Source organism: Schistocerca piceifrons, chromosome 4 (genome assembly GCF_021461385.2).
Source record: "Schistocerca piceifrons isolate TAMUIC-IGC-003096 chromosome 4, iqSchPice1.1, whole genome shotgun sequence".
In the NCBI taxonomy this organism is placed as follows: Eukaryota; Metazoa; Arthropoda; class Insecta; order Orthoptera; family Acrididae; genus Schistocerca; species Schistocerca piceifrons.
In genome coordinates, this window is record NC_060141.1 from 189,379,211 (window position 1) to 189,407,177 (window position 27,967).

Below are 27,967 nucleotides of genomic sequence, written 5' to 3' on the forward strand. Positions count from 1 at the left end.
ATGGCAATTAACACCACTAGAGCCTGCCCACAAGGAGGAGTTTTGTCCCCTCTGTTGTGGAATCTGAAGTGAATGAACTCATTGAGGAATTAAATTCCAGACAATGCTTCCACCAAGAATACTCAGATGACCTTGTCAAAGTAATACTTGGCAAATTTACTGACACAGTTAGAAATATAGCACAAGGAAGTTTGAATATTGTGCACAATTGGTGCATCCAACAGGATCTGAGGGTTAATCCTAGGAAGACTGTTGTGGTGCCATTTACGAAGAGACATATTCAACACTCAAGCTGTAATCTAAAGCTCTTTGATGAAACTCTACCTGTGAAGGGAATAGTGAAATATCTAGTGGTAACCTTAGATGAGACCCTCACATTAAGAGTATCTGCTCCAAGGCAAAAAGTACTCTAGTGAGTACTAGAAGGGCTTGTGGTTAAAACTGGGGCCTAAGCTCCAAAGGTATGCACTGGATATGAACCACAGTGGTCAGACATAGGACTTCCTACGGGGCCGTAGTGTGGTGGAAGAACATAGAACAGCAGGTTGCAGCTAAGGAGCTTGCTAAGGTGCAGAGATTGGCCTGCTTAGCCATAATAGGCAGAATTAGCAGCACACCAACTGCTGGAATGGAAACCATGCTGGACATGCCTCCACTACACCTTTGGGTCAAGATGGAGGCAGTAGCTGGGGCACACAGACTTAATACTGGCAAAAACTGGGTCTAATTCAGATATCCATAATCACACACAAACATAGTGAGTGAGGTAAATACATAAATGGCTGGGGAAACGCCTGCTGACTAAATAATAACTCCCAACTGCTTCGACAAGCCTTACAATATATCATAATGGCAAATAGGGAGCAGTGGGAAAAACAGTTCGACACCATACAGGGACATTGTTTGGTTCACTGATGAGTCGAAAATAGACCAAGGCATTGGGGCAGGGGTGTACGGGGTTAAGCCAAGACTGGAGGGCATCATCTCTCTAGGAAAACTGATCTCTGCATTCCAAGCTGAAATTACTGCAATCAGGGCATGTGTGGAGGAGAATTTGCGTAGGTGCTACAAGGACCATAGCATCTACATCTATTCAGACAGCCAGGCAGCCCTGAAATCATTGGCAGCTCCAGCAACAAGATCTAAGTTTATTGCAGAATGACACAGGACTCTGGTGGAGCTATGGGGAAGCAATAGGGTAAACCTAGTGTGGGTCCCTGGCCACTCAGGGATTTGTGGCAATGAACAAGCTGACAAATTGGCTAGGACAGGGGCAACAACTCCATTTATTGTACCGGAACCTGTCCTGACAATCACCAAGGCTATGATTAAATTAGAACTATGGAACTGGCTTAGGAAACAGCACGTAGAATTTTGGACCAAGGTCCATAAACAAAAACATTGTAAGGTAATGATTCCCAAGCCATGTTGTAAAAGAAGCTCTGTAATCCTGGGACTGGACAGGAAAGAGATCAAACTCATGACTGGACTGATGAACGGCCATGGGAATTTCAAAAAACACCTACACACGATGGGTATAATGGAAGAGGACCCTAAATGTAGGATCTGTTGTGAGGGTGAAGAAACTGCATAACACCTAATCTTCGAATGCATGGCACTGAAGAGTAAAAAATACAGAATCTTCGGGACAACTAGACCTGAAGAAATTGTGCCCAACAAAAAACTGGTATATGGGCTCCTTGCACTATTTAAGGGCATTGGTTTCACTAGATATACAGGGAGCAATACTGCACAATAAACTTAGTTTCGGTGCAGGTAGTTGCGGGTTAGACATAAACTGTTTTAGCTTTGCTGTTAAAATCAAATCAATTATAAACATTTGGAAGACAAAATGCTAGTATTCTTAAAGTATTTATCTGGCTCTAGTCAGAAACATGTTAGCAAAACCAGCCCTTAATTAATTCCAAAGTAAATAACAGTTCTATCAGAAGTATTGTTTGCATAACTATATTTGTTAATTTCATGATTTAAACAAATAATTTGGCCTAAACCTTGTAGTAGAAGAAACTGTTAAAAGGGACAAATTTTTCATAGTATGCAGTTAATTTAATGAGTTAAGTTTTAATTGTACTTTCTGTAAATTTAACTTTGAACTATGTCTAGTTTTGGTACCTATTATTGTGATGTTATATAAGGGCCCGGTTTATGGTCACGAGACAGTTTCTCAGACAAGAAACCTGTGCTGGTTAGAACAACAACAATGCTTCAACTTAACTGTGGAATAAGTGTTAAACAATTAGGACATGTGTAAAAGCAATGACAGTGTCTGCTCTATATGTACCTTTCTATTCTTCCAGAACTGTGAACTTGTGGTTAGGTTTTTACTGCTCTTAGATGTTCAACAGTAAACTACTATAGCAGTATGTGGAGGTTTACCTGCATAATATTAATGATGCATAATGAAAGTTAAACAATAGTGCACTGGCAATATAACTGTGTATTACTACGGGATTGTGAACAGTAAAATTAAAGTACCGTGAAACACAACTGTGCACCTGTCACCTGCATTATTTACAATAGTCAGTGCTGCAATCCACAACCCATTTTTCAGCCAGTGTAACAACGCAGTACATCGACACCAAGGACAACAAATGTAAAATAATTAAAGGAGGCGGAACCGCTACAAGCTTCTTGAAGCATCACATTAGGTGATGTGTGCTTAAGACATTGGCCAAGTGGCATCAGTGGCAACAATGAATACATGTGCCATGCTTGCCATGCCTGTTACCTCAATCGAGCATCACCAGCTCAACATTTTTCACTGCAGTCTCATCATACCTACCCTTGGGAGAGGGACCAAGTTGATTTTGCAGGGCCATTTCAGGATACTATGTGTTTTCTGGTGGTTGACGCCCTATCAAGTTTTACATTTGTCACACGCATGCTACTGACACCACCACTGCTGCTATCTTTACCCTTTACAGGATTTTTGCCACTGAGGGAACACTTTACACCCTAATTCAGACAACAGGCCCCAATTTATGTCAGCTCATTTCAAGGCCTTCTGTCACTGCAGCAACACTGACCATCTGACTACTGGCCAATTTCATCCTGCCTCCAAGATGAAGGCTGAGTGGATGGTCTGCAACTTCAAGACTCAGGTGTGGAAGGCGTTGTAGATGTCAATCAAGGATGGCTTGCATAGCTTCCTTGTGCTGTATCAGTCCAGTCCATACCCATTGATGGGGTCAATCCAGACTTAATCCTGCACAAAGCTAGGCATCACACCCAGTTAGACCTTCTGCATCCCATGCAGCATGCTCATCCTGCATACATGCCCATTGATTACTGGGGCTCTTATGTCTGGGCATGTACATTTGGCCAGCATACTGGGTAAACCAAAGCAATCATCATAGGCCACAGGGGCAGTCGTATTCAGTGTCACAGCCAGATACATTCGCCTAACCCGCCACGACAACCAGTTCCGACCATGGCCACAGGCTGCAATCAGTCCTCCTATCCTTGCCTCCACCTCCAATCTGCAGACCAGAATGCAGGGACACCTCCAGGCATTTATTTTGCCCTCTCTCTGCACCTCCTGTGATGGACTGTGATCTCTGCACCACACCCCTGCTTGCACGGTGATGGATGAAGTGATCTCAGTTTGGGAATCTATTGAGGCAGAACCACTCCCTCAGTGGCCCCAGAACAGCATTCTTCTGAAAATGCACTGCCACCACCACTGACCCCACAGAGCACAGCCAGGCTTCCTGAGTGGCCTGGCTCTGGGTTAACAGTCCTCAATCCCTTGCCGTAGAGTTCTGCTGCTCCACCAGCACTCCCTCCCACTGACACCAGTGACACCCGTAACATTTTCAGTCCCATGTGCCAATTTTGGGAGAAATATAGTATCCCTGCCAGCAGAACATATTAGTAGTGGATCTGAAGCCCTACCAGAGGCAAGATCATAGGTCATGTGGATTGACCTGATAGGAGCACCAAGCATATATGAGCTCTTTTGATTCTTACCTAGCAGCTGTAAGGAAAAGGACCCTGCTTTGGACATTGACTTGCTGGCTTGCATTACTGGAGTTTATTCTATACTCTGCACATGGTGACCTTGGCTTTGTCCATGGATTATGCATGCACACGTAGACATGTAATTTGCTTTTGTGGGATTGGCAACAAAAGTTCTAGCAACAAATATTTTTCTTTCCTTAGAATGCACAGTTGTGTACATTTTATATGGCATAAATAAACAGTTTAAAAAGAATTGATACAAATAGCACATCAATTTCATTGACAAAAAGTCATCAATATTACATCTGTTCTGGTAGTACATACACTGTTTGTGGCTTTCCAGTAGATATCTAGATTAACTTCTCTTATCATGGCCAGTGGTAACCTCTGAAAGAGAGCTGAATTTACAACAGCATGGCATCTTTTCCAAAAAGATTCATAAAATGCCAGCACACGATTTTTTAGTCTTTCTGGCACAGCCCGGCTTCTCTGTAAATGCAATGTTACAGACAGAACGTTGCACAACCCATATCACAAACAGAAGAGAAATAATGTAACACCTTACTTAATTTTAGAAAATGTGGCTAATAGAGAAGTAAGAAGCAAAAATTATTTACTGTGTTTTAAATCCAAACATAAAAGTAAAAATAATCTAAAATAATGCTATTTGTCGTTTGAACTTCGATGAGTGTCATATTCCGAGTGCAAGCAAGATATGTTACATTATATCAACCATCATGCAATAAAATTTTACATTATATTAATCAATGACTTTCAGTTTTTTAAATAACTTATAAAATATGGAGCTAAATTAAAACTGAAACAGACTCTCTCTTGTAGTTGTTGTGGAAATGCTTCTTCTTAGTTAGTCAACTACAAAGCAGAAAGAGGAAAAACAAAGTAATGACTCACCTGGTTCTTCAGCATAAATTTCAAACTCATAAAGGGCTATTTCACATCAAGTGGACCAGACTCATTAATTTCTGGATCTGATGAAATTTTATGTGAACGTTCCACAATGTCTTGGATGGTTATGTAGAAAAGTTTAAGCTTGGTATCTACTTTGATTCCATTTCTACAGCTCATCAATTGAGATTCCCAAGTTCATACCACCTACATAAATGCTAAAGCACAAACTTAGAATAGCTTTTATTGAGGGTACTCTTAACTTACAAACTCCTAATTTTGTATACTTAAATTTTTTGCTGAATAAGAATATGTATACTTTTTTTAATACTCCTAAGCACAGCTGTATTTCTTCAAAAATTTCAGAAAAATTTTTGTGCAACTTGGGAAGCCCATTTTAACCAACCACAAATCGTAATTTATAGACAGAGTCACCTATGCTGTCTTATTGGGCTTTTTGTGTAATAGCCTCTGACCTTCTGTATCAAAATATAAACATCTGAAAATTTGATGAAAACTTTTGGGTCCAAATTTTAGGTAATGCTCTTCAATCTTTTTTATCTTGCTGTATCTGTAAAGAGCAGCCTTTACACTTGAGAAGTTATATAGTTTAATCTCATACCTATGCCTGATTACAGATTAAAACATTGCTCATAGTTATTACTTTTTATACACAAAGTACATGCTGGAATGTGACAATGAATAAACAGAAATTAAAATCAGTGAAAAGTGTGTTTACATCAGCAAAAATACAAGTGTAGTTATGTACAAATCAACTTAACACAATAATAGAATAAATAAAAATTCAGAAATTTAGAAATTTCACACACTATGCAACTGGAATAACTCTTTTCCAATTCAGATTCTGGATAAATGTATTCCCTTCCTGATGTTGTTGATGATGCTTCTATGATTTTAAATGTATGTTGTGGGTTGTTCTGGAATACAGCAAGTAACTTTAGGAGATGGCCAGTGAAAGAAATGGGCAGGACCATGGGGATGCATAAAGCTGATGAATTTTTTTTCTTATTCCTTTTTTCTCTGCTAAAGCTTCAAACAAATTTGCCCCATCCAACGAGCACTGTCATACATACAAGCAACATACTGCCCAGGTTGTATTTGTTGTATTTGAAACAGCAATAACTTCATCATCTGAGTCAAACACATAAATTGTTAATGTAGCATCATCCTTGGAAACTCCATTTACTTTTGCACTGAGTCAACAATTGTGTGGCCTTTGGCAAAACTTCCACTGCTGATAAAACTGAATTTGTTCATCTTGTTTTTGTGTATCTTGAAAAATAAATGATGGCTAAAATGTTGTCACTGTAGAATTTCAATTTGGTTATCCAAAGGCCTCTGAAAACTAGAATGAACTGCTAGTCTTTTATCTGTTCCTCCAATTCCAACACAAGGAGATTTTCCATGGATGGTTTTAAAGAAATTTCACACAGCAGAGATATAAAAGTCCTTACCATGCAGACATAAATTGATACATTTCTTTAAATTCTGGTATTGAGGAGCAGACACATCACTAAATTAATGATGTGCTTGATTTTCCCAAATACTTAATGAGTCTCATTGTGAGTGCAAGGGCATGGTGAAAAGGCAGCCACTAATGATACAGATGCTGACATCCTGTAGTTCTCAAAGCAAATGATAAAAGGGATGTAATGAGGCTTGGCTCTTCACCCAATGAAACCCTTGAACAGTATCTTGTATGAGAAATAAAGAATTCTCAGCAAAATAATCCATCAAAATTATTACTTCATCTTCTTAAAGATTTTCATTCAGGTATCTCAGATGTGAACTTCGGTGTTTTGAAAGGAAATGGTGGTGTGTCAGGCCATGAATCTTTACAGCCATTTCCTCTATAAATTCTTCTATAGTTGCATGACACTTTTGTAGTTCTGTCAGTATGTACCCACTATTTGTATTCTACCATTTCTTCTGGACCATATTCTCTGAAAAGTTCTATCAACTAAGCTTTACGCTCAAGTTTTCCAGAATATTGTTTGTAGTATTGCAGCTAGCAGTCATTTAATTCCAGACAGCACACAGTTTACTAGAACAGTTCTTCACAGTCACCATCTCTAGTAGGTGTGGTGGCCAAGATCAGTTTGGTATTTTGAATTATTACACATACACTAAATAAGTGTGTGCTAACAGAACTGTAACACACCACTTTGGCCGAGATCACAAAATTTTGAGAAGTCCAGCTTGTGAATTGTTGTTGTTGTGGTCTTCAGCCCACACACTAGTGTGATGCAGCTCTCCATGCTACTGTACCCTGTGCAAGCCTCATCATCTCCAAATAATTACTGCAACCTACACCCTCCTGAACCTGCTTAGTGTATTCATCTCTTGGAATCCCTCTATGATTTTTACCCTCCATGCTTCCCTACAATACTAAATTCGTGATACCATGATGCCTCAGAATGTGTCCTACCAACAAATCCCTTCTTCTTGTCAAGTTGTGCCACAAATTCCTTTTCTCCCCAATTCTGTTCAGTACCTCCTCATTAGTTACATGATCTACCCATCTAACCTTCAGAATTCTTCTGTAGCACCACATTTCAGAAGCTTTTATTCTCTTCTTGTTTACACTGTTTATCACCCATGTTTCACTTCCATACAAATACTTTCAGAAAAGAGTTCCTGAAACTTACATCTATGCTCAATGTTAACAAATTTCTCTTTTTCACAAACACTTTCCTTGCCATCACCAATCTACATTTTATATTCTCTCTACTTCAACCATCCTCAGTTATTTTGCTGCCCAAATAGCAAAACTCATCAACTACTTTCCTAATTGAATTCCCTCAACATCACCTAATTTAATTCGACTACATTCCATTATCCTTGTTTTGCTTTTGTTGATGTTCATCTTATATCCTCGTTTCAAGACACTGTCCATTCCATTCAACTGTTCTTCCAAGTCCTTTGCTCTCTCTCACAGAATTACAGTGTCATCACCAAACCTCAGGATTCCTACTTCTCCTCCTTGCATCGTAATTTCTACTCCAAATTTTTATTTTGTTTCCTTTACTGCCTGCTCAGTATATAGATTGAATAACATCGGGGATAGGCTACAGCCCTGTCTCAGTCCCTGCTCAACCACTGCTTCCTTTTCGTGTCCCTCAACTCTTATAACTGCCATCTGGTTTCTGTGCAAACTGTAAATAGCTTTTCACTCCCTGTATTTTATTCTGCCACTTTCAGAATTTCAAACAGAGTGTTCCATTCACCATTGTCAAAAGCTTCCTCTCAACCTACAAATGCTATAAATGTAGTTTTGCCTTTCCTTAACCCATCTTTTATAAGTCATAGGGTCAGTATAGCCTTGTGTGTTCCTACATTTCAATGGAATCCAAAGTGATCTTCCCCCAGCTCGATTTCTGAGTTTTTCTGTTCATCTGTTAAGAATTCACATTAGAATTTTACAACCATGACTTATTAAATGCATAGTTTGGTAATTTTCACACCTGTCAGCATCTGCTTTCTTTGGAATTGAAATTGTTAAATTCTTCTTGAAATCTGAGGGTATTTTGCCTGTCACATACACTATGCCCACCAGATGGAACGGTTTTGTCATGGCTGGCTCTCCAGAGGCTATCAGTAGTTCTAACTGAATGTTGTCTACTCCTAGTGCCTTGTTTGACTTAAGTCTTCCAGTGCTCTGTCAAATTCTTCATGCAGTATCTTATCCGCCATCTCATTTTCATCTAGATGGCCTTCCATTTCCATAATATTGCCTTCAAGTACATAGCCCTTGTATAGACCCTCTATATACTCCTTCCACCTTCCTGCTTTCCCTTCTTTGCTTAGGGCTGGTGTTCCATCTGAGCTCCTGATATTCATACAACTGGTTTTTTTTTCCCAGGGTCTCTTTAATTTTCTTGTAGGTAGTATCTATCATACCCCTAGTGATATATGCTGCTAAATCCTTACATCTGTCCTGCTTAGCCATTTTGCACTTTCTATCAATCTCATTTTTTAGACCTTTGTATTCCTTTTTGCCAACTTCATTTACAGCATGTTTATATTTTCTCCTTTCTTCAGTTAAGTTCAATATCTTTTCTGTTGCCCAAGGATTTCTACTAGCCCTTGTCTTTTTAACTACTTGATTCTCCCCTGCCTCCACTATTTCATCTCTAAAAGCTACCCATTCTTCTTCTACTGTATTTTTTCCACATCTACATATATACTCTGCTAGTCACCAAGAGGTGTGTGGCAGAGGGCACTAGTCACGCCAAAGTCATATTTCCCCCCTCCCTCTATTCCACTCACAGATCGCGTGAGGGAAAAACAACTGTCTGAATGCCTCACTACAAGCTCTAATTTCCCTTACCCTTGAGTAGTAAACATTGTAGGATTTGAAAGTTGATGGTAATAATATATGCTCTACATCCTCGGCAAAGATTGGATTTTGGAATTTAGTGAGCTGCCCCTTCCGTTTAGTGTGTCTTCTATCTGCAAGTGGTCCCACTTCAAACTTTCTATGAGATTTGTAACATTCTCATGATGGTTAAATGTATCAGTCACGAAGTTTGCCGCTCTTCTTTGGACTTAATCTCTTGAATCAGACCCAAATGGTAAGGGTCCCATACAGATGAACAATACTCTAAGATTGGATGAACTAAAGTATTGTCAGCAATTTCCTTTGTTGAAGGACTGCATCACTTCAGGATTCTACCAATAAACCACAACCTAGAGTTTGCCTTACCCGTTACTTATGTAATCCGATTGTTCTATCTGAGATCATTTCGAATAGTCACACCCAGACACTTGGTGGATGTTACTACTTCCAAAGACTGGGAATTTATTTTGTACTCGTACATTAATGGGGATTTTCACTTTGTTATACACAAACAGGTTACACTTACTAATTTTGAGAGATAACTGCCAGTCATTGATTTGTTCACAACTTTTGTATGATTCTACTTTCCTGTAGACTGCAGCATCATCGCCAAACAGTCTAATGCTGTTGTCAATACCATCAACCAGATCGTTTATGTAGATCATAAAAAACAGTAGATCTATTATGCTGCCGTGGGGCACACCTGATGTTATACTTGTTTCTGTTGAAGTCTCCCCATTCAGGACAACATACAGTACTCTGTCTGTTAGAAAACTTTCTATCCAACTGCATATGTTATCAGATAGACTGTAAGTGTGCACTTTTTGGAGCAAGCAACAGTGTGGAACTGAGTCAAACGCCTTTTCGAGGAATACGGCATCAACCTGGGAGCCGGTATCTTGAGCCAGTTGTACATAATGCACAAAGAGGGCCAGCTGGTCTCACATGACTGCTGTTTCCTAAAACCATGCTGGTTTCTGCAGATGAGCTTCTCAGAGTCTAGAAAGATCATTATATCTGAACACAAAATATGTGCCGTGATTCTACAACAAATTGATGTCAGTGAAATTGGATGGTAATTATGCGCATCTGATTTTCTACCCTTTTTATAGATTGCTATGACCTGGGCCTTCTTCCAATCCCATGGAACTTTCTTCAGTTCCAACAATCTCTGATAGATGATGGATAAGAATGGTGCTATATTTGTAGCAGAGTCAACATAAAATCTTACGAGGATACCATCTGGGCCAGATGCCTTCCTGGTGTCTAAGGATCTTGACTGTTTTAGAATCCCAGATACACTAAACACTGTGTCAGCCATCCTTGAGTTTGTTCAATAAATGAGAGGGGGAATGGTGCTGCAGTCCTCTAACTTAAACAAGTTTTCGAAAGCCAGGTTTAAAATTTTGGCCTTCTTTTTTATCATTGTCCATTACATTACCCATACTGTCAGCAAGAGAAGGTATTGCATTATTTGTAGCATTCATAGATTTTATGTACGAGCAAAATTTTTTGGGGTTATTTTTAGAATCTGCAAATAAAATACTGCTTTCAAATTTGTTAAAAAATGTCTCATTGACCTTTTGACAGCTGCTTTCGTTTTGCGTAATTTCTGTTTGTCAGCAGGGCAGTGACTATGTTTAAAATGACTGTGCAAAATTCTCTGCTTTCTCAGAAACTTCGTAATATGTTTGTTGAATCAAGGTGGATCCTTTCCCTCCCCTATATTTTTGATAGGCATGTATTTCTCTAGCACATGGTGGACAATACCTTTAAATTTTGACCAAAGATGCTCAATATCTTTGTGTCCCGCAGTGAATGCTTGGAGCTGACTCTGAAGATATTCATTAATTACACTTTTATTTGCTTTCCCAAACAAGAGAACTCTAGGCTGTTTCTTTGGTTTTTTTGCAGCTTCCACTGACATAGAATCCATAATGACATTATGGTCCCTAATACCTTCTTCTAGATTAACTTCCTCAAAAAGATCAGGTCTGTTTGTCACCAAGATATCTAATATGTTCCCACCTCGAGTTGGTTTTCTAACCAACTGCTCAATGTTGTATGTTGAGAGTGCTCCTAGAATAACTTCACATGAGTCTTTGCTTCTGTGATAAACGTGTAATTTTCCCAGTGAATGGACCTCAGATTTAAGTCTCCACCTATAACTAATGGAAAATTTGGATATTTATTTCCTATGTACTAAAGACTTTCCCTGAAATGTTCTGAGATGTGTGTTGCAGATGCTGGTGGTCTAGAAAAACATCCTAATACAATGGTCAATCCTTGTCTGATTGACAGCTTTATCCAGACTATCCCACAGTCCAACCCAGTATCGATCTCAACTGCATTTAAACAGCTTTTAACTGCAATGAACACATCAACTCCCATAGCATCAGTCCTACCCTTCCTGAACACTGTCCAATCCAAGTTCAAAATTTCACTGCAATTTATGTCTGGTTTCAACCGGCTCTCAGTACCAAATACAATATTGGCATTACTACTGTTTATTTTGGAGAGTAGCTCTGGGATTTTGCTACAGACACTTTGACAGTTTACTAACATGAGATTTAGCATATTTAAATCCTTTGGAATGACCTTTTTAGGTGAACTAACAATTTTTACAGTTGGCACACCCACATTATGTCATGAACTGATAATTTTTCAGGCCAACAGTTTGTCTCTCATGGGGAGGAACCTAATCTAAAAAAACCCATGTGCATGCCACAAGTATTGTGCTACCCATGTAGCTGCTTCCTGTGTGTAGTGCACCCGTGATCTGTCAAGGGGCATCTTACAATCTTCACCCCATAGTGTAGGTTGAGGAATCCACACTCATTTTCATCACAGAGTTAACATAGCCTCTGGTTTAGATTCTCCACTTGACTCCAAACTAGAGGACCATTGTGCACCCTGGGTATGTCACTGCAAATTGTCAGCTTGGTTTCCACTCCTCAAGAGATGGAGGCTGCCTTCGCCAATTTAGCCAGCCATCGAAAGGACCCAAGTATTTCCTCAGAACCCCAACAACTGGCATTGTTGGTGCCAACATGTGCAACAATCTGCAGCTGACTGCACCCCACACACTTGATAGCCACCGGAAGAGCCTCTTTCACATCCCGGACAAGGACCTCCAGCAAGCACACCAAGTGAACGTTGGACTTGTTCCCCACCCTAGCCGCTATGCTTCTGAGGGGCTCCATGACCCACCTAACATTGGAGCTCTGAATAACTTAACTGACAAACCCTATCCCCACATGCCTGTTCGGACCTGGCAGAAGGTGCATTCTCATCCAACTCAGCCCCCCACCCCCCAGCTTCAGATAACACACTGAATCTATTAGCAAAGTACATGGGATTTTGAAGGAGCCTGCATCCCCCATGCAGCCTTCGCCTTGAGGCTGAAGACCTCGACACAGTACACCACCCACACTGAGGTGAGACTGCCAGCTGGCTCAGGCACACCTGACACCTGAGGTCAGCTCAGCAACAGAGAGCTGTGACATCCCCCCCCCCCTCCCCCCCTGCACATCAAGTACAGCAGAGGCTGCCCCATGCACTCCATCCCCATTGCAACTCAAGGTGGCACTCAGGAGCCTGTTGACTGTGGCCAACAGAGCTTCCAGCTGTGTTTGGACTGTGGCCAACCCCTCGTGCAAGCGCACACAACAGACACAGTCCCTATCCATCTAGCTAATATGTGATTTACTATAAGAAAATTAAGGAAACCTACTGCCACACAAGATTGACAGCTACACTCTAGATGGCAGAAAGGACACTTGACAATGGAAAACAATAAAAATGTATGCTATAAGCTAGATCTGGTGCTTATTTTCCTGCTAGGGGCTATCTAGTGAATACTAAAGAAAAAAACAGTGACCTACAGTAAACTACTAGGGGCTATCTAGTGACTATTATTAAAGAACTAAACAGTAACCTACGGTAAGCTACACCTACTGATTATCCCTCGTATTTATAATGTTAACAAACGTTTACATACATGCAAAAATGACCTAATAAAGCTATATAAACTGCAACCTTCAATATATCAAGTCTAAATGACTCTAATAAATGTATATACTGAGTATCAATATAATAGAGGGAAACATTCCACGCGGGAAAAATATATTTAAAAACAAAGATGATGTGACTTACCATACGAAAGCGCTGGCAGGTCGATAGAAACACAAACAGACACATACATACACACAAAATTCAAGCTTTTGCAACAAACTGTTGCCTCATCAGGAAAGAGGGAAGGAGAGGGAAAGACGAAAGGACGTGGGTTTTAAGGGAGAGGGTAAGGAGTCATTCCAATCCCGGGAGCAGAAAGACTTACCTTAGGGGGAAAAAAGGACGGGTGTACACTCGCACACACACACATATCCATCCACACATATACAGACACAAGCAGACATATTTAAAGACAAAGAGTTTGGGCAGAGATGTCAGTCGAGGCGGAAGTGCAGAGGCAAAGATGATGTTGAATGACAGGTGAGGTATGAGTGGCAGCAACTTGAAATTAGCGGAGATTGAGGCCTGGTGGGTAACGGGAAGAGAGGATATATTGAAGAGCAAGTTCCCATCTCCGGAGTTCGGATAGGTTGGTGTTGGTGGGAAGTATCCAGATAACCCGAACGGTGTAACACTGTGCCAAGATGTGCTGGCCGTGCACCAAGGCATGTTTAGCCACAGGGTGATCCTCATTACCAACAAACACTGTCTGCCTGTGTCCATTCATGCGAATGGACACTTTGTTGCTGGTCATTCCCACATAGAATGCATCACAGTGTAGGCAGGTCAGTTGGTAAATCACGTGGGTGCTTTCACATGTGGCTCTGCCTTTGATATACTGAGTATTGTACACTGACACATGCAGGTACAAAACAAAACCTTTAGCTAACAATAAGAGTTCAGAATGTAAAGCACAAATACGAACTCTACTTTATAGGAACCAATGGGTTTACAGTTCATGATCACTAAACCCCACAACAAGCTAAGGAATATAAGCAGATGGCAAGGTGAGATTTAGCTTTCTGCTAACTAAACTGTATGTAAGAAGGGCTCAGAAGTTCTTGTCATTCATTCCCTAATGCTCTCTCTGAACGTTTCTACAACCTCTGCCTACAACCTCTGGTTCCTTCAGTTTATCCAGATCCCATTTCCTTAAAATCCCACCTTTTTGCAGTTTCTACAGTTATAATCGATAATTCATAACCAATAGATTGTGGTCAGAGTTCACATCTGCCCCTGGAAATGTCTTACAATTTAAAATCTGGTTCTTACATCTCTGTCTTACCATTATATAATTTATCTGAAACCTTCCAGTGTCTCCAGGCCTCTTCCACATATTCAACCTTATTTCATAATTTTAAAACTATGTGTTAGCTTTGATCAAGTTATTCTCTGTGCAAAATCCTAGCAGGAGGCTTCCTCTTTCATTCCTTGTCCCATTTCCATATTCATGTACTAGTTTTCCCTCTCTTCCTTTTCCTACTATGGAATTCCAGTCCTCCATGACCATTAAATTTTAGTCTCCCTTCACTATCTGAACAATTTCTTTTATCTCATCATACACTTCTTCAATCTCTTTGTCATCTGCAGAGCTAGTTGGCACATAAACGTGTACTACTGTGGTAGGCACGGGCTTCCTGCCTATCTTGGCTACAATAATGCATTCACTATGCTGTTTTTAGTAGCTTACCCATGCTCCTGTTTTTTTATTCATTACTAAACCTACTCCTGCATTACCATTATTTGATGTTGTATTTATAACCCTGTATTTACCTGACCAGAAGTCTTGTTCCTCCTCTGACTGAATGTCACTAATTCCCACCATGTCTAACTTTAACCTACACATTTCCCTTTTTATATTTTCCAACCTACCCACCTGATTAAGGGAGTTGACATTCCATGCTCCAATCCATAGAAGGCCAGTTTTCTTTCTCTTGATAACGATGTCCTCCTGAGTAGTCCCCACCTGCAGATCCAAATGGGGGCTATTTTACCTTTGGAATATTTTACCCACGAGGACACATCATTTAACCGTACAGTAAAGCTGCATGCCCTTGGGAAAAATCATGGCTGTAGTTTCCCCTTATTTTCAGCCCTTTGCACTACCAGCACAGCAAGGCCTTTTTGGTTAATGTTACAAGACCTGATCAGTCAATCATTCAGACTGTTGCCCTTGCAACTACTGAAAAGACTGCTCCCCCTCTTCAGAAACCACACATTTGTCTGGCCTGTCAACAGATACCCCTCCATTTTGGTTGCACCTACAATACGGCTATCTGTATCACTAAGGCACGCAAGCCTCCCCACCAACGGCAAGGTCCATGGTTCCTATGAAAATTACAATGTGGCAGGTCCCATAACCCTATACTATTTAGCACTTAATACTCTCCCTATGGCAAATTCTGCCTCTGAATTTGTATTTACTGCATTTGCTTTCACTGAGAACACCTTTTGGAAGTTCTGGTGTTTCCTTTTGAGTTTAACAGATGCTTATAATGAGCCGGACCACCACTACCATTATTCCCATAAAACTGCTGCATTCATACCATCCCTATTGCCATTCCCACAACACTGCTGATAGTTCAGACCAACTCAACTGTTCCATGGCTGGTGGCACTCCATCCGCATGTGTCCTGCATTCCCACAATTAAAGCATCTTACATTCACCCTCTGCAAACACCCCTGTCACAACACCAAGTGCTTCAAACTCAGATTCCATTGCTAGCCTAACTGCCACATGGAGATCCCTATGCACACCAGTGTGGCACCCTCCTACATATTTCAGGTGTTCAACTCCTCAGGAAGGCATCACATGCCCAGTAGTAACACCTTGTTTGCCTCATCTCTCTGTGTCAACTCATATGTATGCCCCTTACATTTTCTATATATCGTACAGAGGACTTCACAGCCACTGACATGCATAATCTTGCTATTTGTAACAGCAAATATTTGTCCAGCCAACACCTGTTAGTTGATGACAACAGATCCTTCAACAGTGATGTGATAACACATCCTCAGACGACTTACCACTAAACGAAGAAGCAAGGTTTGCAATGGCCAGATCTACCCCCACACTCTGCAATTCCAACAACCCAGCTCTCATCCTTCTGTGCAACCTTATTATTCACAAATATACTATCTACACTTAACCATGCTACCAGATCAATTAACAATTACATAGCTTCCTCACTGAGAACATACAGTGCCTCTGATTATGCCACGGTGTCACCCTTACTCATTTTTGAAAATTCAGCAATAACAACCCAACAATAAAAAGAATCAAAACTCCTTAGTTAATAACACTAAAACACATATTTCTTATGTATAGTTATGAACCATCAGGACTCCCTGCATTGTCTTTCCATATGGCTGAAACGATGATAAATAAAACAACAACAGCTATAGATTCAGCACAAGGGGTAGGATGCCCAAAGTATATTACACCATGCGTATCACATGAGCTCTAACAATTAATCCCTATTACTACTCTTCAACACTGAGAGACTTCCTCTCACCTCAAAAAAGTAACTTTACAGCTATGACGATTCTTAACTATTGACTCCAAGATTGTCACCAATGCACAAACAATAATCTCACTCACTTAATGAAAACACTGAGGCTGCAGGCATGGTACACCTTTTGCTGTCCACTGGTGGCTCTCCTGACACCACTCTGTAGAGTGGTGTCAGATTTCAAATAGACATAATGTCATTAGTAATGTGAGGCAGATACATTCCAGTCTGGTAGCTCAGGGCAGCAATGGCCAGCTGGCATCTGGCTTCCACTGTGGCAAAGAGATTCATACTTAGGCACTCTGTGTTGCTGACATCAGGCTGAGCAATGGCTGGTGGTCTGACAGTGGGCCAAGATCCTGCTATCAATGGTGCTATTCTTCTTCTGTAGTAACTATGTTCTGCTGTGGAATGGCCACACCCTCTGACTCAGGCTCAGCTCGCATCCACCGCAGAGGAAAGCAAAGACTGCTGTGCATGGGACACAACCTGCTGCCCCCTGCAGAAGTCTGGGCATAGCAGGTGCAGACAGCACATGACACCAAGTCCTCAAGACTCAGTATAGGAGGTGGCAGACCTAATACAGTCTTGAACCTGTGGCTACAATTGGTAGTGCCCAGTTGTCTCATCATCTAGCATAGCTATGACATCATGGTGAGACTGTTACATTTAGAAGTAATCTGACTCAAAATTCGCAACTATTTATATGGTGTTGAGATGCGTTTTTTGCATTATTATCCAGCCTCTGGACATGTATCTCATAACATGGGTCTTGATCTGGTGTAGTGACATTGTCATGCCTGCTCCAGCTATTAATGCTGTGCAGTGGAGCTTACACAATGCATAGCTAGCCCATCTCTCAATTATTTTGCATATCTATTATTGTGATTTATATGTTGCCACGCTGCATAACCCAGCTTGCAGTACCTACACAACACTTCACTGTGGTTTTCTTACAAGTTTCAATTAAAACTAGGTAGTGAGACTACTTATGTAACACTGAATCCCTTTTGCTAATTTGTTGAAAGTTTAAAGGCAAATCTCCAAGAGATGCTAGTGAAATATTCACTGTGTAACAACTTGTCAGTTGCTTACATATGATCAGTAGACATAGATTCTTGCTCATCCACAGGCTGCAGTTGCTCATGGGCAAATTCTTGTCAAAATCTGGTTCAAATCTACTACACAGAATTGAAAACTTTGTTAGTCAACTGTTTAAACATGTCTGCTTGAGATGTGTCAGTTGGCTGTAAACCCTTCTTAACTTTAAAGTTTGTTGTTTACAAATGGATTACTGCGGGTATTTTGCTGAAATTGAAACTCTGTCATCAGTAGGGCGTTATAGTATGAACAAATTTGGGAATATTCTGTGAAGTCAAGTCCAGATATTTTACTATAATAAAATGATGAGGCTTTATGACATCAGGACCATCTCAATCATGAAAAAATAGCGTCATTATTTCTTGGCTCATTTCACAAAACATATGAAACATGAATTAGATTCAGTCACAAGACTTCCTAAGAACAAAAACTAACCATAAACTCAACACCATAGAGGAACTGACTGTGCTAAGAATTTCATCCATAAGCAAGAATGGATCTAAAATCAAACTACATAGATTCTGAAACTTAAAGAATACTTTCTGTAGTTATAGTAAGGTAAAAAAGATTAAAGAACATACAGCTGAGATATAGTCTACCAAAAATACCTTAAATTTGGTACCCAAAATGTTGTCATTAAATTTTCATGAGCATATATTTTCACAGAGAAGGACAGAAGTTATTCTTAAAAAATCACAAAAAAATAACGAAGTTGTTTGTGATATTAGAAATTCTTGGCAGATTCTGTCCATAAAATAATGATTTATGGCTGGTTAAAAATGGGTTCCCCAAATTGAACTGCCTTCAGTACTGCCTCCCAGATCAAGAATAATCCACAATCCCAAGAACCAGTCACAACAGTACAGTGTCCTTAACCTCTCATCTAAAGCATTCCCCCCTCCTGAATTATCTGCATTACCTAAGAGCCTCACTTTCAGCTCTAACCCTGCATTAGATCATGCTGCTTTGGTGAAGGACCTACTTTCCTTCACATATAATATCCACTGGGAACATCACTTTGCAACCCAATCCCAAAACCTTTCCAACAGCAAACCTGACATTGAAATCTGCCTTGAACAGTTCCGACCATACTCCCAACATGATCCACCACCACTACTTCAAAATCATACCTTACTAGCCTTCCAAGAATTCCTCACATCCAGCTTTGCTTTACAACCCTTCCTCAGATCCTTACAACATAAATCAAGGAAAAAAAATTTCCCGAATCGAAGCCGCACCTGAAATTTGAGACTCGAAATTCAAGGGGAGAGAAAAGTTTTAGGCCGCATCTCCAAATCAAAACAAAGTTGGTCCACTGTAATATGAGACAATTTAGGTCGAATGAATGACGATACAGCTACAGTAGTTTGGTTCGAGTCATAAGCTTAGCAGTTAAGCATTACCAGGTAGCCATTGCTATGCGTCAGGCGCTCCGTCCGTATTTATATGGGTACCCTTCCTTTTTCACGTGCTTCGTCTGGTTTGAATTTATTGCTTATTTTTCTTTGATCTGATAAGCGCAGTTTTCTTTGTTATAGGTGTTTACGTCACTCTACGCTGAAAATGCAATACTGTATTGTGTCATGCATTGTTTGTCGTACTCTGATACTGCGTATTTACGGCCTGTCGCCGTTCGCGGCATGGCTTGCTTTTGTGCGCGCTACCGCCGCTTACAAATAAAAAAAAAAAGAAAAAGAGAGAGAGAGGAATCGTCTCATTAGCGAAACAATGTCAAGAGACTGCTACTTCTTGTTACTTACACTGCTGCTTCCTTTCATAATGATCAACAAGAACCAAATAATAGACTGCATATGATAGAAGATGTTCTGAACGAGAGTTTAGCGAAAATTTTTCTCCGTTTCAAAATCTTTGCAGGCGCCTCTTTAGTACATTACATTCTGCACAGAAATTAGAGTCATCTTAGATTTAAAAATCTAGTCAATTGCCTCGCTTCATTTCTGACTGTATCACTGTTTAGCATAAGAATAATATGAATATAAACATGACATGATATGTATATTCTTCCGCGTTGGCTGTTGTCTCACTCTAGTTTTGTGGTTTATTGCGCAGACAGGATTTAAATGAGCTAGCAGCAAACACGAAACAATACATGGCAAAATGTTTATATTCGTATTATTCTTATGGTGATGAGAATACTGCATGTGATTCGCAATTTATAAAAGTTCCTATTAGCAACCATCTCTCCTCACAGATAGGAAAAAATTCAGAATGGAGAGTTGACCGTATTGACAAACATCCTAAACATTCTTGCCAGTCGGGTTTTCGTAGTATATTGAAATGCTGCTACATTCGAAGATGAACAATACGGAATTTGTATTTACTTCGTTGGATAATGTATGAAAATGCAGTGGTCGAAATTCGGCGCGGAGAAAAAAAGCTTGTCTTCCACCTTTTTTTTTAAATTTATTTACTGACGCAGAGGTTTTGGCGCCAGTATTTGTCTTTGTACCTACAAAGCATGCCTGTGTAGCGCTACATATATTCGACGGCAGAATTAAGTTGTGGCGGCACCCACCGACATTTTTAAGAACTTCCGCTTCCTTTGCACTCGATTCTAAGCCGCAGGCGGTTTTTTGGATTACAAAAACCGGAAAAAAAGTGCGGCTTAGATTCGAGTAAATACGGTATGTTAGAGAAGGTCTACACCAGCAGCCTAGCACCTCTACATACAGTGTCTGCCATCAAGATCCCATCCCTGTGATTCAAACTGATCTGCAGTCCCACCTAGAACCTCAGGCCTCTAACAAGGACTAACACATCAACCCATGAAACTTCTCACTCCACTCCAACCACACACCCCCACCTTTCACCTTCTTCCTAAGATCCACAAACCCAATCATCCTGGCTGTCCTATAACAGCTGGCTTCAAAGCACCCAATGAATATATATCTGCCTTAGGTGATCAACACCTGCAACCCATAGTACAAAGACTCCCCTCCTACATAAAAGACAGCAACCATTTCCTACATCGTCTGAAATCTGTGCCCATCCCACTCCCACCACACACCTTGCCTGTCAACACTGATGAACATTTCCTCAGTCAGTGCCCACATGATTCCAAACCTATAACATCCTTCCTATTCACCTTCATCAAATTTATACTTACCAACAACTACTTCACCTTTGAGGGGCAGACATACAAAGAGATCAGGGGTAAAACCATGGGAACCAGACTGGCTCCTCCCTATGCCAACCTTTTCATGGGTCACTTGAAGGGGACTTTCTTGGGATCCATAAATCTTCAGCCCCTGGTTTGGTCTAGACACACTGATGACATGTTTACCATATAGACTCATGGTGAGGTTGACCTGCTAAAATTCCTGGCATCTCTCAATACCTTCTCCCAATTAAATTTCCCATGGTCCTATTCTGAATCCCATGCCTCTTTCCTTGGTGCTGATCTCACCCTCACTGAAGGCCAGCTACGCACTTCCATCCACATTAAACCTACCAAGAAACAACAGTACTTACATTTTGACACCTGCCATCCTTTCCATGTCAGATGGCCAAGGAAAACATATTTGTTCAGATGCAGACTCTTTACAGTACTACAGCACCACTCTCACCTCACCCTTCACTGCACATAATTACCCCACCAATCTAGTTAAAAAGTATATTTCCCAGGCCATCACAACCAATCCTGGTACTACTGATCGTGTTGCAGAGCATGCGAAACAGTTTTGGAGCACACCATTGGTGACTCAGTATTATCCTGGTCTGTAATGTGTTAACCAGCTACTCTGACAGGGTCTTGACTTCCTAAACACATGCCCTGAAATGAGAATCATTCAGTCTGAAATTTTGCCCACCACAGCTAGAATAACTTGTTGTCACCCTCCCAATCTCCACAGTATTCTTGTCAGACCCTATGCTCCTTCTGCACCCATCTCCCTATCATATGGCTCCAACCCCTGTGACCATACCCTCTGCAAGACATAGCCTGTGCATCCTCCTACCATCCCCTATATTAGCCCCGTAACTGGTAGAATACATACTATCAAAAGGAGAGCCACTGTGAAATGACACATCATATACCAGCTTTTAGGTAAACATTGTTTGGCCTTCTACATCAGCATGACTACCACCAATTTATCAATTAGGATGAATGGGCATAGGCAGAGGGTGTATACTGGAAACTCACACTATACTGTTGAAAAGCATCATCAACAACATATTTGTGACCTCAAAAAACGCAGCTGTTTCACCACATGCACCATCTGGATTCTTCCCCCAGTCACCAATTTTTCAGAACTCCACAGGTAGGAACTAGCACTACAACTTATCTTTGGTTCTTCTCACCCACCTGGCCTTAATTTACGTTAATTTCTTCCATCTCAGCATTTCTTCACTGTAAATACTCTTTAATTAACTCCATTTTAGTTTTCTACATCTTTCATTGTCTTTCCCATCTATTTTTCACCACCCCCACCCCACCTCTGTTACATACAAAGGACTTAGCTTTTCACTCTTATTAACTCATGCATCATATTTAAGCAGTAATCTCTATCTGCATATTACCCTGTCTTCCACCTTTAAGCTCTCAGGTTTCCAAACCTCATTCGATGCCATTCCCAACAATCAGTCTTTCCTTCTCATCCCGTATGGTAAGTCTTCCCTGAACCGTGGTTCTGGGTGATTTTCCTGAAATCTGCCCACTTTCCTAGACCTCTCCAGATCTTTTTCTTCACCCTTATTCCTTCCCCTTCAACACTTCTGCCTGAAGAAGCAGCCACTGGCTCCAAAAGTTTGCCAGTTACAACTGTCTTTTATGTGTGTGTTCTGCCACCACTTGGTGAGCAGATTTTTTATCTGTCCAATTAAACAATGAGTTTTGTGTTTTTTGGAGAGTTACAGTTGTCACTGGTAGTATTACATAAAACAAATCAGTTTCACATTCTTATTTAGTGCAAGAAGTTGTTTAAATATGTAACACCAGAAGCTTCTATGTAGAGAACACCTATCATAAAAGTTATCCAAAGTTGGCACTGCAGAACATCTGTAGGTGGTGTAAGCTTGGGGACTCCTGACTTCTACAAGAAGCAATATAAATAGAACCAAAGGAGATACCGAGCTGTAACTTTTTACATTTCCATCTAAGATATCGATGAACCTACTCAAAAACATACATTGATTCGGAAACTAGTGTGCAGGACCATCCCCAAAACTGATCCACTTGATGTGGAATGACCAAAAAAATTATTGACAGTACTATGGAGGAACAACTGCAAAATGGCTACATTAAAAATTTCAGTTACATAGTATTTCAGTATTCAAACCATTTCATGAGTCATCAGTCCAACTCGGTATCTAAATTCAAAGTATGGACGATTTCTTCCCTCCAGAACCGTGGACCAAGATCCCACAAACAGGCCAACAATGATGACTTGCCCACTTGCCATGGTAATTATGGTGAGATAGCGTTCCACATTATTTGCTGAAACTATGTCACCCAGTCTGCAACATCACAATGTGAAATTATATGAGAATGTGAATGAAAAACTCTTACCTGAATGTAGCTCATTTCTTAAGAGTAGTTCTGAATTAATTTTTGAGTCTTTATATAATAATTAATTTCTTAAGGGTGAGAAATAGATATGACCTTGAAGTGCACTTTAGATGCTATTTTAATATGAAATACCAAGCATAATCAGTTATGCACTTGTTGGCAATAGGAAAACAAGTTATGGACTACAATATTCCTTTTCAACTAGAATTTTTTAAGAGCAAAATGGCATAGGTAAACATATTTTTACTGATCTAATGGAAAGCAACAATTCTCATGTCATTATTCGTACTCTATGAAATGCAGATATTTAAGTTCCTGTATTCTGTTATTATTTATATATTTTTGTAACAATCTACAGCAATTCATTCTTTGTATATTTTTTTTATAATGAACTATAGAAATCCACTCTACATTCAAGCACCATGCTAACACGTAAATAGATTATTGGCATAATATTGTGCCTTATTAGGTACAATGGTACATTTGTATCATGTATATGTAATCACATATGTATATATGGCTGTACTAAACTTGTAAAAAAATGCTTTGACATTTGCAAAAGACACCAGTTGGTGTCTCCAAGCAAAAAAAAAAATAAAATAAAATAAAATAAAATAAATAAAATAAATACAAATATCACCACTTATGACAACTGTGAAGAACAAAATCACTTAACACAGCAACTATTTCTCAAACTAATATTTCAAAAAGTTGACTGGGTCTGGGGTCCAGAGTGACTGAAAGTAACACCACACCGGCTCCCGTCCCCACTCACACCGTTGCCCGTGTCCTGCCATGTGGAGGCGGGCTCTATTTGTTTAGATCCATTTGACATCTTTTTTTTGTGCAGCATTAGAAAAACTTACAACTAATACAAAATCAAGTGAGAAATTATATCAGACAAAAAAGATTTCTTATCAGAATGAGATTTTCACTTTGCATCGGAGTGTGCACTGATATGAAACTTCCTGGCAGCTTAAAACTGTGTGCCAGACCGAGACTTGAACGAGGGACCTTTGCCTTTCATGGGCATGTGCTCTACCAACTGAGCTACCCAAGCATGACTCACGCCCCGTCCTCACAGCTTTATTTCTGCCAGTACCTTGTCTCCTACCTTCCAAACTTCACAGGAGAGCTTCTGTAAAGGTTGGAAGGTAGGAGACAAGATAGTGGCAGAAGTAAAGCTGTGAGGACGGGGCATGAGTCGCTCAAAAGGCAACAGGTCCCGAGTTCGAGTCTCGGTCTGGCACACAGTTTTAACCAGCCAGAAAGTTAAAAGATTTCTTTTGTCAGTTGTTATCTGACCTCAAATGTGAAATTGAAACATTCTCAAAAGAATTATGGAAACGCTGGGAGGTTTCTGACAGATTGTATAATGACAAAACAAGAGCCTTCATAAAACCCAAAGAAAGTCTGGTCATGTGTAAAGGCTGGAGAGGTACTGGATGAGTGTGTTTGCAGCTGTTCCTTTTTTCCCTGGTTTTTTGATAGCAATAATTTTAGCTCTCTAAATTTTTTGTGGTAATTCTCCTGTGCAAATAATTTTGCTAAAACAACTAGGATTAGGATAAAGAAGATCCAAAGAAGAGTGGTATGTTTCATCATGAGTCCACTCAGTAAGCATAAATGTATTAAGGAGGCATTTATCAAATGCCAGTAGCAGACAATATGCAAGAAGCAGCACCACACATCATGGAGACATCTATTGTTCAAAACTCCAAGGGTGTTTTTCCAAAAACAATCAGGCAAACATATTATTTCCTCGCAGTCTTGCAAAATGACCATGACTGGAAAATCAGAATGCTTAGAGATCACACGGAGACTCACCACCAGTCGATCTCCCAATGTTCTTTTCATGAATGGAACAGAGAAGGAAGGAAATGATAATAGTACATGAAGTACCTTTCAACATGTTTAATTGCAGAGTACAGATGAAGAAACAGCATGGACAACTGGATGTGATCTAATATATTTCATGAGTCAGTCTGCTGCATAGAGTATGACTGTCACTCTGAAAAGCATATCTCATAAAGTAAACAGTGATTTTACAGCTGTCAAATTAAAAAGGAAGTAAAAAATGACAATGGGTCACACACATCTAAGAATGTGGTTATGAGGAAAAGAATGAATACCTACAAATGTAAAATACAGATCTATCTAATTTTTGTATTTTACGTTATATCATTAACTAATAAAGTGCCCATATGAAGCATACAGTCTTAAGGTAGAAAGAGGAGAAAATACCTATAGCAACTTATTTTTATTCAGAACAGTAACATTCTTAACGACACATTAAGTAATTATAGTACAGTAAGGAACAAAAAACTCACCCTATACCCATCATGGTACTACTGATGTAGTAAGTACATATAAGATACCGCTGAAATGGGCTATCTGGGTAAAAATCAATCTTCTCAACGTCTGTGAACCAAGTTCTTGTTTCCTAAACCAACAAAAAACAATTCACTTTGTTGTGATAAAAATAACAATTAAATCAAAAACTAATTTGTTTAATTTATTTCTACAACTTTTATTTTTTGTGGGAAAATTATACCTAAATGTAACATCCACATAAGACAGTTTAATGCACTTATGCGGTCAGGTGTTGTGTAACTACTACTTCTTGCAATAACTGGTTTGATGGGGTGAACCAGCAGCAAGGTCTCCAAAGACTCTGGACTGAAATCAGTTGAATTATTCCTTAAGTGGGCACATGTAGTTTTCAAAATGAAACTGATACAATAGTTAATGCTGAAATGCAAAAAAAAAAAAAATACACAAGGTGAAACGTAACAGCCCATTAAGGCCTATTTAAAATGAACATTTCCCAGTCTAATTCAGGATCGCACATGTAAACAAAATATGTAACTCGTCTAGAAAAACTTATAACTGAGAAAATAACTGTTTAATCTATTTCAGTTCAAAGTGTAGAAGCTCTGCAAATGAAGGGAATAACTGCTGTGAAGGGAGTCTCCAGTAATTAATAGAAAATATAAATGTATTATTGTTTTCTTATGTGAGAGTTTATCCTCGAAAGAAATAACAGACATGTACTAATATCATAGTGTACTTACTGCACTCAGCAGGTGTACGTTTATATATGTATTTTCAGTTATTTTGTAAAAAATTTTAATTGTTAATTAATCAAATGTTCATCTTAAACAATGCTGAGTTTTGTTCAGGATTGTTAAGAAAATATAAATAGTAACTGCCATGTTGGTAGAGAGATTCAGTCTGGTTTTGGGTTTTAAACAGCGAGCATGTAGCTGCTCCTTTTGTGTTGTAAGTATTGTTTGCCTTTGTAATAATACTTTAACTCTGTTTTGAAAGTGTAATAAATGTATTTAAAAAAACATGATACAAGATGATTCTTAATTTTCACTTTTCCAAAGATAGGATTCTTTACAGTCACTGAGAACTTAGGACTTCAGCTGCGACAGATCTGCAGAAAGGATGAGTACACAAAAACCCCAATTTATAAATGCTTAACCCAAGAATAGTTACGTTTTAGGAGTTACATTATAAAGGCCTAGTATGTCAATGGAAATAAGCAACTTTTGAAAATATAATGTACTTGTGTAGATAAATGGCGTTGGGAGAATGCACATATAAAAGTTGTCAGTTTGCAAGTTTTCTGAGCTAGTGGCTTCTTTTTCGGGCAGAACGGTTGAAGTGGAAGGAAGAGGGGTGAAGGAAAAGGACTGATGAAGTTCAGGAAAATGGCTAGAGTTCAGAAAAGTGGCCCAGAACCCTGGGTCAGGGGAGACTTGCCGGACAGAAGACGAGTCTTTTTTTCTCATCCTGTCTGGTAAGTCTCCATTGATTCGGGGTTCTTGATGACTTTTCTGAACTCTATCCCTTTTCCTAAACCTCACAAGTCCTTTTGGTTCACCCCCCTCGCTTTCCCTTCAACCATTCTAGCAGGAGAAAGAGCCTCAGGCTCCAAAAGCTTGCAAGCTGCAATACTTTTGAATCTTCTCCTACTACTGTTTGGTGAGTAGATTTTTTATCTATCAAATTTCATTATATTTTCAAAAAGGTACACAAAGTTTGCAGTGCAAAGGTATGCAAGTTCCTCTGGAAATGCACTCATCCTTCAGGTTATGGTGGAATCAAATGCAAGAGAAGTGGTGTTTCATGTACAGTGCATCATCATCTTTTTCTTCGTGTGAATGACTACAGAAGTTTCAGAATATAAGCATAAAATGGAATAAAATAAAGAATTATATATTACTAACATCATTTATAAAAGAATAACATCTATTTATATATGAGTTGCCTGTTAATGTAAAGTGCTAATTTACATGTTTTGGTTGTTTTTGCATGTTCTATGGAAATACTGTCTTTCTGGGATCCTTACAGCAATGCTCATCTAGTAAACTGTTATTGCAGTGAGTGGAGGGGAGTATCTCTGAAATGACTGTTACATCCCAGAAAGAAGACATTCTCATTAATTATAGGGAAATCTAGAATAGAAATCAAAAATGACACTGGAGTTTATTACTGTCTTTCTTAAATAATTTACCAAAGAAAACAAAAATGGATAGTAATAAGAAGAAGAAGGAG

At 39.6% G+C, this 27,967-nt stretch overlaps 1 protein-coding gene across 1 annotated transcript in view; it reads right to left on the reverse strand.

The window, feature by feature from the left end:
- LOC124795717 (potassium voltage-gated channel subfamily H member 8-like) overlaps positions 1-27,644 on the reverse strand; it is a 109,121-nt gene extending 81,477 nt beyond the window's left edge. Inside the window, exons 1-6 of the mRNA XM_047259799.1 lie at positions 27,640-27,644; positions 27,545-27,577; positions 25,927-26,152; positions 25,732-25,844; positions 23,172-23,349; positions 4,306-4,470 (exon numbers count right to left, since the gene is read on the reverse strand). Of these exons, the coding sequence (XP_047115755.1) occupies positions 4,306-4,470; positions 23,172-23,349; positions 25,732-25,844; positions 25,927-26,152; positions 27,545-27,577; positions 27,640-27,644 (720 nt within the window). The remainder of the gene's footprint in view (positions 1-4,305; positions 4,471-23,171; positions 23,350-25,731; positions 25,845-25,926; positions 26,153-27,544; positions 27,578-27,639) is intronic.
- Positions 27,645-27,967: the final 323 nt, after the last annotated feature.